The 12,467-nt window shown below is 40.2% G+C and overlaps 1 protein-coding gene across 1 annotated transcript in view; it reads right to left on the bottom strand.

Moving 5' to 3' along the window:
- Positions 1–12,467, bottom strand: part of lmo7a (LIM domain 7a) — a gene marked incomplete at its 5' end in the record, with an annotated part of 54,170 nt that overhangs the window by 26,652 nt on the left and 15,051 nt on the right. Inside the window, 3 exons of the mRNA XM_083889749.1 lie at positions 391–504; positions 2,318–2,348; positions 12,185–12,387. Of these exons, the coding sequence (XP_083745875.1) occupies positions 391–504; positions 2,318–2,348; positions 12,185–12,387 (348 nt within the window). The remainder of the gene's footprint in view (positions 1–390; positions 505–2,317; positions 2,349–12,184; positions 12,388–12,467) is intronic.

Consider the following 12,467-nt stretch of genomic DNA (forward strand, 5'->3'; position numbering starts at 1 on the left):
GAACGCAAAGTGCCAAATTCAACACTGGCATGAGCAGAGGGGAGGAAACTTGCTTCCTCAAGAAAAGACTCGGTAACTATGTGAACTGTGCTCTGTGCTGTAAACAAGATTAAAATAGCTGAGTCAAGGGATCAGATTTTTTATGACTTAATGTAGCTTCGGTTTTAGTGGCCAGAAATATGTGGCCCCTCAGTCGATTACACTCATTCCTCCCCACATAGTCCAAATACCAGGGAGGATACAGAAATGTACTGTGCAAAAGGTTGTAAAAGACACTTTCATTCATGCTATTCGGGCTTTATAAGAGGGAAATAAATGAAGCTTTTGTTTTCACGACACCACAGATAAGGCGGCTCAAAGTGCGGTATAAGTTAACTACTCGCGTCTTACCTTGTAAAGTGCTGTACCCAATAATCCTTCAAAGGCCTTGAAGTTCAGGTAAGGTCCATCGTAGCAATGGTCACACTGAGCTGTTCTGCCGAGCCAGTAAATGGAGATCAACACCTTGAGAAAAGGGAATAAAACAAACCACATTAGTGATCCCTTTTATCCTTAGCGATGAATGCTCTGTGCAGCAGGTGTTCGAAAATGAACGCTAGAACAGTGCATGTCACGCAGTGCCAGGCTCTTGTGTGTCCAGGCTCGTCCAGAACACTCTGTGTGCTGTTTGGGTGTGTATTATTAGGGTCGGCTGGGAATATGTAACACACTGATGCAAGCGAACACATCTCTGCATTTGGTTATGCTGGTCCCCTGTTACACACGAAACTGGCACGTCAGCACTTTGCTTTTATGTCACACAAGTTGAAAAATAATTGCTGTTGCTGTTGGAGTGTAGAGCAGACGACTGAAGCTGTGACGAGCGTGTTCCCTGCAAAGACTTCATTTGCGCTTGGAAACTAAATCTGGACAATGAGTCATATTCCTGAATGGTTAAATACAACTATACATTTAAAGGCAAGAGGTTAAAACCACAATTAAATGAGGGAGAAGGCATCATGCTCAAAAACAGTACATCAGGCGTTCTCAAAGTTTTGATACCTGAGGGCCAATTTAGGAACCCAACATTGGACTGAGGGCCACCAAAGGAAAGAAAAACAGAAAGAAATCCCATTTGTAATAATTTTAATGACCAGATTGCAGTTCTACAGTTTAGCATTAATATAATGTAATTTAAAGGTGCCATATGTAAGAATGTGGCCAAAAACAGTTACTACATTAAAATTCAAAGTACTGAGGTCTTTTAGGTTTCGTTTTCTGACGTAACTGGCAACCCGTGGTTGCTCGGCAGACTGCAATGAATGCTAGACGGCAGTAGGTGGCGCCACATGCCAAAACATGATTTCAAAACATAAACATGATTTGCAGTCTGCAAAAAAAATGTTTTAATGCTTAATAATTTGTCTGTACTGTTGTTGTTGGTGAGTTCAGTTTGTTATATGAACATTATTCCTGAGTCTCTGTGACATATTAGGAGGATTTTATGGCCAGTTGCTTTAGATTTATTACATAATGCACCTTTAAACATTAACATAATAACGCTTTATAATTTACTGGCTAATTTTGGCCATTGTTCTTACCTTCTAATAACAGGTTAATACCAATTAACACATTTCTGTTACCATATATTTACTGGGTAAATAGCTAGTAATTGGGGGCTGTAGCTACCTGCTTATTACCAGCTTATAACACAATAATACACTAAAATTCACCATATAGAAACCAGATAAATACCCAGTATTTTTGTTTACACTTATTGGTCTGTATCCAGTAATGTCCAATAAACATTTAACAAGCTTAGTAGCTCCTGGATTAAAACTATCGACTGTAATTCATTGCGGGGCCGCCAGAAATGTTTCTGCGGGCCGCCATTGGCCCCCGGGCCGCACTTTGAGAACCAATGCAGTACATCATCTGTTTTGTCAATCCAGTTGAACATAAGATATCAACAAAATGACAAGGAATAACGTTCATCAGTATATTTTATGACGTGTGTGTTACCTGATATCTTTAACTGAATGTATTAATGTATTACTCCTTGTATTTATTGTGCAAGTGTGCAGGGATATGTGAACTTGGGTTATAATCTCAACACTACAGACTGTGAACCATAGTTATATGTCACTCTCCATCTCTTAACCCTTGTTTTAAACTTTCTGCATATAATTCAATTTAAAGACGAATGTAAGCATTAGATAAAAAGAGCTGCCCCCCTCCGTCAACGTCTAATGAGGACTGTAAAACATTCTACATTTTATTGTTTCTGAAATACTCCCGATAATAAAGAAAGAACAAAAAAGAGAGAGTCGTCACTTACATTTTTCAGCCTCCTGTCAGTCTCCTGATGCCTGTGAGAGTAAGAGCAGAAAACAGGCGTATAAGTGAATGAGAGGAAATGACAATAAAAGAATAGAGGCCATTGGTTTTGGGGTCTGTGTGCTTCAGCTGTGAAAGAGCTGGAAAGTGAGAGCACAATCCAGCCCACACACACACACACACACACACACACACACACACAAAGGCAGAGGGCAAAAACAAATGTACATTTCCGAAAGGAGGAAAAAAAAGAAGTGGGATTGAACGTTTGTGTGCTTTTCTAACCCACTAATCACAAAACCAAGCAATTGTAAAAACATTTAGCTCAAGTTTATGGGAAAGAAAAAGCACTCAAACAGCGTTTGACTATAAAACTCATGATAAAACTACTATAATAACCAAATATGTGTGACATCTGTGAAACAAACACAAGGCCCCGACTGTTAGAGTACCACAGTGTTAAGCTTGTACCTAAAGGGCCACACAGAGTTTCATCATAATTCTGGGGTTTGACAGTTTACCTGGCAGCCTCTAAATCACTTTCCTCACGCAAATATTCTTGCTTCTGTGAGACCGAACGATGCTCCGAGTCTCCACCTGCCAGGCTGATATTACATTTCTCATGTGCACACTACCTGTCCCCTAAATTGACTGTAGTGTCTATTTAAAGACACGTGATAAAACAAAACAGTGCATACAGTGACCATAACAGTGACCAGAGGAAGATGTACATCCACGACACATTCCTCCTATCGTGTGGTAAAGTAATATCTGCACTGCCACTGGACATATGAACACTTCAGGTAACAACATCATCTGTTTGGTAAACCTTATACTGTCAAACATGTTTCATGGGGAAATTATAAACACGGATAAACAACTTTTTAGATATATTTTTACTTTAAAAAAACAACGTTTGTTTTTCTTCTAGACGAAACGGGTAATTAATGTTCAACTTGTGACTTCTTGGCACAATTGTTAGCAGTTTAACGTAAAATACTTTTAAAATGAGTAACTGTTTGAGGCTCAGACAGGGCAACTTGTTCAGTATTGTCTTATATTATATTTAGAGGTCAAATGATGATGGCAGTTCTATGGCCACTACATTCGAAATAGGGGCAGTCGAACAATGATATAATTTTTTTTTAAATATGTACGTTTAAAGGGGAAATAAGTAGTTTATAGTGCCATCTAGAGGAGAGGCTGAAATTTACAACAAAGAACTGCTCCTCTGCTCACCCCCTCCCTTCCCTGAGCGCTACGGTGTCCTCAGCCGGTCAAATGTCGTCCTCGTCGTCTTTCTCCGTGTCAGCAGATGAGGTTCGTGAGGCGAGGGAGAGGGCGGAGCTACCGCGGCCGTAGCAGACGAAGCGGAGAGAGTGGAGGCGGGACTTCCTGCTACAAGTAAAGAGACGCTTGATTTGTTCTCTCGCGTTTGTCCTTACAGGCTCCGGTAGAAACATGGCATCTCTCTGCTAACAGTGGCTATGCAACCGCGGCCCGCGACCACGTTATTTTACATGACTTTTTGAAACACTACGAAAATGAAACAAAAACTATTATACAGCGACTAGACAATGCAGGAGCACATAATATGTATAAAAAAGTGGATTTTGGGTTATATAAACCCACAAATACTACATATTGTACCTTTAATGAACTGCTCAACTTATATATATATATATATACGTATATATATCAATCTCTGAGCTGCACTTACATTACAAATTTTAAATAAACCTAATTCATGAAGTCAATATTATTAGATAAACTGAATAGGTCATGAAAAAAACAGCTACACTTTGTCAAATAAACGTTAGGATGAAAATAATAAAGTTTTAGTTCACTTGGAATCATTTCTCAAGATTTGGAGAACATAAATGTGTAACAGTATTACAAATTCCTTTTTTGTACTTTCCGCTTGTGTTGTGTTTATATTTATTTTTTGGCCACGTGGATGGAGTGGAATCGAATGACGTACATTTCATTATAGTGGTTCATTAAAGCTGTTGACATCTGCGTCATATTCTCTGCCTTTTAGCCGTGTTCTTGGTCTCTTAACACAAAATGCACCACTGAGCTCAACAGCTAGTGCTAGTATTGTGTTTGTCTGCTGGTCAGTGTAGAGCAGGTGGTGCACAATGAATTCTTCAAGTGATTATCACTGCAACCTTAAAGGAATTATTTGGACATTGCTGTCCTGGTGCCTTCACATATGCAAAGGATTGGAGCATTTCTTCCACCACGACACTTAAAACTGGAATGGGACGTAGATCAACTTTCCCACCATTATGCGTCATCTCACACCAGGGGTTTCCAACATTCTAATGCCCAATGGTAAACACTGAAATGGGCGTTTACCAATTTGCGAATTTATAGACCCAGTAAAAGCCGAATCAGAAATAAATGCCCTCTTTTGTGCGGCTTGGAACGTAGGCACAAAGTGTATAAGACTGACGTAGTGATAGCCAGGTCCAGAAAATAAGAAGCTGTCTACCAACGCTACAAACCACATTGCGTCACTTTATGCTCATTTATGGCTGTAGCGGTGATTACTGAACAGAGAGAGAAGAAAATAAAAGGGGCTAATTTTCATATGATTGAGCACAACTGCCAACAAAATGCCATGAAACCGAAGTTCCAATGAGTACAGGTTAGGAGCAGCAGCTATATTTGGATTACATTGATGTTTTGACATGCAATGTGCAGGTGGAGTGAGGCATTTGTGTCTTGTAAAAATACAGAAATGAAAGCATTTAGAAATATATTCTCACTCACCAAATGGAATACATTGATATACCTACACACATACTGTACTGTACGTATACTTAGACGTGTTTTTTTCACATTTCCAAGGTGAAAAAGCAAACACACTTGTGCGATTCAATCGGAACAGAAAATATCTGACAAAAAGCTGCTCAAAAGTGACGAAACTTAGTTGAATACGATACATAGTTAATTTATGAAAAACAGATCGAAACTATATATATTTTACCATAACAGGTTTCTAATTGCGAGGCGGACTAATTTGATTTACCCTGAAGCTGTCAAATAGTGTGTGTTCTGCCAGTGCAAACTAGGATACAGAGAAAGACGTGTGAATGAAAAAAAGCATTCAAATGTTAGACAAATAACTTCTTTATCTGAGACAAAGTTAATGATTGTTTTTTCCCCCAATTCTGTCCATTACTTCCCATTGTTGTCACATCACATTTATCATCACATGGCGAGATGAAATTTACAGTTGAAAGATGAACCGACTAGAGCTGAAACGATGAATCGATTATTAATCGATTATTAATCGATTACTAAATTAATCGCCAACTATTTTGATAATCGATAATCGGTTTGAAGCTTTTTTTCATGATTAAAAACAAGATTTCTGATTGTTTTTGCTTCTTAAATGTGAATATTTTCTTGGTTTCTTCGCTTTCATATAACAAAGAAATGATTAAAACTGAATAATTTTGGTTTGTGGACAAAACAAGACTTTCGAGAACATCGTCATTATCAGCTTTGACAAACACTGATCAACGTTTTTTTAACATTTTCTGACCAAACGATTCATCGATTAATCGAGGAAATAATCGACAGATTAATCGATTACGAAAATAATGGTTAGTTGCAGCTCTAGAACTGACACCACAAGATATCACTCCATCCAGGTATATTCATGGAAAACACCATCCTTAATAATAGATGACAAACAAACTCATTCTCTATCTAATTCTCTATCTATCCTTTGGTTAATGAGTGTGCAGCAGAACCATACCTCTGGAATGAAGACCGGGAGATGCAATATCCTTCAATCATCAGCTGTGTGTGAGACAGTGTCGGGGCATCATTGTGTGATACTCGTCGCAGACACTGCAGCCTCTGTGAGCGTCGACACAGGGAGAGACTGGCATTTTCGCTCTCCAGAGCACAACTATAACCCTTGTATTGGCCCTTTTACAACCCCGGGCCGTGTCGTGTCCAGGGTCGAAGAAGGTTTATTGGCCGTTCACCATCATCGCACACAATCTAACCACAGTTGACTTAACGCCGAACTGTGAAGTGATGGCAGCGGCGTCGTATATTAAAGCTACGAAGCCGTTAGCGTGAGGTGCCAGCTCATCGAGACACACCGAGGAAATGATCGCACGGCGCTGCTGTGTTCTTCGAGTTAACGCTACAATACGCACAATGCGTGAAGTGCAACATAATCTTGCTGTTGAATAAATTCTGATAAGAAACTGTATAGTTTGTCTGTCGGACACAGTACATTCCTTCAGGTAGTTCAAATATTTAATTTGATCTGCTGCCAGGCATGTTATTACATAATCCAAATCGTGTAATCTCATCAAAGAGCCACTCCTCGAACCTCTATTCTGTGGTAAGGGTCACGAGCAAGAAGATTTTGACGCATATGCCCTTATCAGGCAGTTTCCTTTTTTTAAAGTTTGGGGAGTTGTCAACCCATGTCAATAATTTGCTCAATCAAACGGCAGAAAGGAGCGAGACTTTGGACTCAGCTCAGCGGGGGATTTGTTCAGTCAGTTAGTGGAGGTCATGGAGGAGAATCTGGGTGCATACCAATTGACTTCATTACAACCAAAGGTCTTGTGTTCAAAAAGAATGACTTGATAAGTAATTTAAACACTGGCATATAATCACTTTTTAAGCTGAAATAATCAAACACATTAATTTGGAGTCATATGGCTCAGATGACGTAAGTCAAAATGTTCACGTTTTGCTCTGGTTTGTCGGCTCAAATAACGTCTGAGTGGAATGACATCACTTACTATGTCTGTCTTGTGGTTTGGTGCTGCCCATGCAGGTAGTGGTCAGCGGGTTTTCGTTGAGCTTGGTCACTGAAAACAGCTGCCTGTTGCACCCAGAAGTAACGCCATGGGAGCAGCGAGTGAAAATGAGCTGAAACAGTGAAGTGGCAAGTGTGCGGGGCCAGCTGAACACTGTACATCTATGTAAAGCTAAGGAGAGCCACAGGTCGGCATGGTTCAGCTTAAGTACTGGAGTGATTTTCATAAAACTAAGATTTTTGTTCACTTACTTGACTAAAATTGTGAGAATATTTCAATAACTAATCCAAAAAGCATTATGAAAGTATAAATATAAAGTGGGTGCAGCTCTGGATCAGATCCAGATTGAGTGTTGACAGAGGTGTGTACTCTTGGTGCCCGTTTCAGTTAGAAAAACATGAATTACTCAGTATCAGTTGCAGTGTTATGACTTTATATATCACAAAGTGAATCATTATTGACATTCAGCAGTAGCTTATTGTTAATGCAGCTGATTCAGATGGAGTAAATGCGATGGGGTGTTAACAATATAACTGTAATTTATCATTTCAAAGGAGGAAATGTTTTGCTCGTTGAAGCTCACGCGTAGAAAAAAGGCTGAGTGAGCACGAGGACTCCTCAACAGCTCCACTGTGACAGCATAATGTGTAACAGAATAACAGCATCTGCATCCTTGGTTCCACGCACACTGCAATTTTCGAGCTTCAGTGCCAGATGTTCCATTTAAGAGTGAGCTCTGTGACAAACGGTACTTGTTACAACACTTGTAGAGGTCAAGTGTGAAGTAATCTACTGGCATTTAATGTCGTCAAGGACGAAAACGATGTGCTTTGGAGCTGTGATCCGACTCCAGCCTGGATACCAGGCCCACTGGATTTCCAAAAAGGCAGTTTTAGGGTCTAAAGCAGGGGGTTCTCAAAGTTTTGATACCTGAGGGACAATTTAGGAACCCAACATTGGACTGAGGGGAAAAAAAACAAGAAAAAAACCCAGAAAGAAATACCATTTGTAATAATTTTAATGACCAGATTGCAGTTCTACAGTTTACACTTATTGGTCTGTATCCAGTAATGTCCAATAAACATTTAACAAGCTTAGTAGCTCCTGGATTAATTAATTTCGGGCCGCCAGAAATGTTTCTGCGGGCCGCCATTGGCCCGCGGGCTGCACTTTGACAACCAATGGTCTATAGGAAGTGAATAGAGTTAAATAGAGGACTTTAATAGGCAATGATGATTCATCTACAGTTCCCTCAGTTCGTGAACACCAACTACAAACGGACAGGGTTTCTTCAAAGTGGCCAGTGAATCATAAACTCCAATGACAACTCAGATTCAGTCAATTTCAGTGTTACACTTCAGACTGTACCGTACTGTACTGTACTGTAGTTCATTGACACGTGGGTTGTGAAAGGAACTCTTCTAGAACACACGTCTCTGTAACTCTAGCGAAAACACCCTGTCATGTTTTTTATGACGCATCTGATATTGAATCGGCTTGAGAGTGATAAACGTTGTTATCAGGGAGCGAGTTTCACAACACAAAGCAATAGAGCGACACGCATCACAGATGGTGTCAGGGCCAATAAGACGACACTTCCAAAGCTCAAAGGTCACAGCAGACATTCAATAATATGTTTTTATGGCTGTGGAAACAAACCAGACTGGAATGAAGTATTTGATAATGTGTTCTTGGTGAATGTATGTGGCTAAAAAAAGTATCTATATTTCAAATAATCAATATGTAAAATGTCAGATGATAAATCTAAATACTCCAAACTCAGTTAGATGGCTTTTTTCATATAAGTCAATAAAAAAATAACAATGAATTAATATGTTTATGGATTTGTTATTGTTTGGCCAGTTCCCTAAACCAAAAAATGGGGGATTTTTTCAGTATGTGATAATGACACACACGCAAGTGGAAGTTAAAGGTCACATAGAGTGGTCCTGTTGCACATAAATGTTAGTTATGGAGGTCTACTTACATATATTAACTTGTTTTTATGGTCAAAAACCTCCTAGTTGCTGTAAACGAGCCGATAGAAATCCTCTTTTCTGACGGTGTTTTTCTGCTGCGAGATTTCAGAGTGAACTTTCACCCCCAGAAGACAGAGTCTTGTGATTGGCCAGTACTATCCAGCACATCCGTTCTCAGAAGCGCAGCGCCCCCCTCTGGAACGGTGGATGCACTGCTCCTCATTATCAAAACATTGTTTTAACAGTGTTTAAAAATAGCTTCTTCACGACTCCCCGCCGCAGTCCCTTTGACGACCTTTGACCCGGAGTCAGACCCAGAGTCAGAAGACACTGTTGCTCGTGAAACACCTCCACAACGGACGTTATTCTTCTTCTGCGGTTCAATGTACGCAACCGGATGTGCCCGGACTAGTGCCCGGAGCAGGACGATCGGTTGTTCAGGAGAACCGCTGTTTTACGTAACTATTACGGGATTTTCAGTGATCTCGTTGAGCCCCGAGATTACAATAAAACACAACGTTCTCAGCAGTGGCTGAACTGTTTGTTTCGAACCGTCAGGGCTTCATAAACAAGGTAATGACGCAGATACACACCAAAAAAAACAGCGATAATAGGAACTTCCGGTCTAGTTCCGCTTTAATGACAAAAAGACATTCCTAGTAGTTGCTTTATACTGAGAGAAAATCTATAAATAGCCCCCATGGAAACCTCCATACAGCACTAACAGGACAACAACCGCACATTTGCTGAAACAGGGAACAGAGAAGCTGAGCAAAAGCACCTGTCAGACTGGGTTTATGGGAGTGGCAGTTCGATACACACCAGAAGCAAAGACAGCTGACAGAAACTACTTTCTCCCTCGCTTTGTGCTGTGCTCATTTGCCTAGACTCTGATAACAGTAACAGTGAAAAGCTTTCACTGGTTGGATGTCTCTGCAGCCTTGTTTGGGATTATCTCCTCATGTTACGCACTGTGTGCCATCAGATATAAATACTAGTAGCTGGGGAACCACATAATTGTGCCCACAAACACAAACACCTCCACAATGTTATGTCTTTGTGCAAAAAAAAAAAAAAAAAGGGGGAAAAGAAAAATAGGCTGGATTTGAAAACAAAAACACTAACATTTATCTCAATACTGACTCCAGAAGAAAACAGTGACAGCACCTACGGGTTCGACCGAAAATGAAAAACATGCACCTGTTGAGCCTGTTTGCGATGAGTATAATGTGCTGCAACAGCAATTAAAGACACGAAATATGTGCTCTACGTCGCAGTAATAAATAAAGACTACACAAAGAAGTATGTGACACTTTACATAATACTTTGAAGAAGGCTAACGCACAGCAACAAAGTCAGTGAGTCTGAGACACAAGTAGATGTGAGCCATGATTTTGTGGTCTATGGTTCCCAGCAAGGCCACTAGTGAGAGAAGGAAACTTCCTAAAACACACCTACTGTATACACTATTTGTTTTTACACACAGTTTCCCAGGGTCTTAAATACTCAGTCTCAGTCTTATATTTCAAGAACACACATTGCATGTGTTTTGGGTTGAATGTTCAACCGTATTGTTTTTTTTTTAATGTTGATTGAAACGTTCCAGTGACATGCACCAGTCGATTATTCATCACCAGCAGCTCTGACGCTGTGAGTCACACCCACCCAGTGTGTTTCTGTACTAACAGAGCCTCAGGCTGAATCAGGCTCTTTCCTTTATATTAGCTCATTAAAATGTCTTTTGTCAAAGGACCACAACCTCATTTAAACTCTCACATGCAAATACAAACACAGGTGGTGGTGGGGGAGAATGTACTAAGAGGAGACTACAAACTATTAAAAGCTCCTCTTTTATGGGCCCTGATACCATTCCAATCAATCCTGCCTGTCAAAGTGACTCCCAGGTCCTAAAAATAGGACTTTGAGCCCCATCTGACCAAACCCCCCACACATGCACAGGCAGACGGGGTGGACAAGAGCTGAGCTGTAGTGGTAGTATTTGGAATTTGCTTATTTGATGCAGAAAAACAGAAATACACAAAGACTGAGTGAAGTACTCATTTGTTGTAATTCCATATCTCATGACAAGCTTTTGCTATTGTTTTTCACATTGAGAAAGACATTTACTGACAATATCTAGCGTGAGATTACGTGGGGGTTAAATGTCTGATAAGGCACAGAGCATGAGGTTCTATAAAAGATTATCTTCGCATTTACAACGCTGAGACAGACAATTAGCAAATGCTATTGCTGTGACTACGGCGGGAAGAGGACAAGCCTTGATAAGATATGTTTATTTAGTTCATATTCATTGTGTATGTACACCAACCACTGAGTGTGTCTTTAAGAGTAGTTACTGACCTCTACTGCACAAATTGCAATGTTAAAAATGACTGAAATGTTGTTGAACTTTTATCTAATTTAACTCGAATGACCAGTTGGTGCTAATACAGCATTTTTTTTTGCTCACTGTGTTGTACGGCCATAGGGAGTTTACCAAAGTGGATGGACTACGCTCTGCTTTACCTTCCTAAAGGCACACCTGTGCAAAAAACCGAACAGGTTGTTCTACATACTGCACGCCTCTATGCTTAGCATGCAATTAACTCAGGCGCATAAAGTGAAGGAAAAAAAAACAAACACTATGAATGCACCGTGAAACAACACAAAGAAGTTCATTTGATCAGATGTTATTCACACACACACACCAGAGACTCAGACACATTCTTTGTCCTACTGACTGTTTTTTATACAGATACGTGCACACATGTGTACATGTTGTGCTGTACTTCAGCAGCACCACAAGAATAGTGTACATTCAAACTGAAAATAGCACTGACCTTTTTTAAGACCTGCGGTTAACTTGAATCATGCCTCACATGACGCTCTAAGTGTGTGTGTGTGCGCATGAATGGTGTGAAAGATGTCAACATTTATCTTAACTATGTAAATGAGGCAACTGGTTTAATTTATGTAAGTTATGTTTTAAAGGGGTCAAACAATGTATCATGGTTTGGTCTGAGTTTAAAAAATATGGATTGAGCTCAGGGTGTCAGTTGTACTAACTGTTTTAGATTTGAAACTTACTTGACTGTAACTCTTGTGGATAAGTCCTGAAGATCTCCGGGGTGAAAGAGCTGCGCTTCTTTTAATCCGAGCTTCCCACAGGCCCTGAGAAAGACGTTGAGGTTGTCCTGGACACAGATAAAGCAGGGATGAGAGTCGTCTACGCTCGGAAGCGAAGAACAATCACTCAAGTGATCTCTGACAGGGGATGGCAGGGACACAGCCTACAACTCACTGCTTCCAAAGTTCATATCACTGGAGAACAGACAGATGGGGAGGAGCATGTGTGTGTGTGTAGCAAATA

Source organism: Microchirus variegatus, assembly GCF_963457635.1.
Source record: "Microchirus variegatus genome assembly, chromosome: 5".
NCBI classification, from domain to species: Eukaryota; Metazoa; Chordata; class Actinopteri; order Pleuronectiformes; family Soleidae; genus Microchirus; species Microchirus variegatus.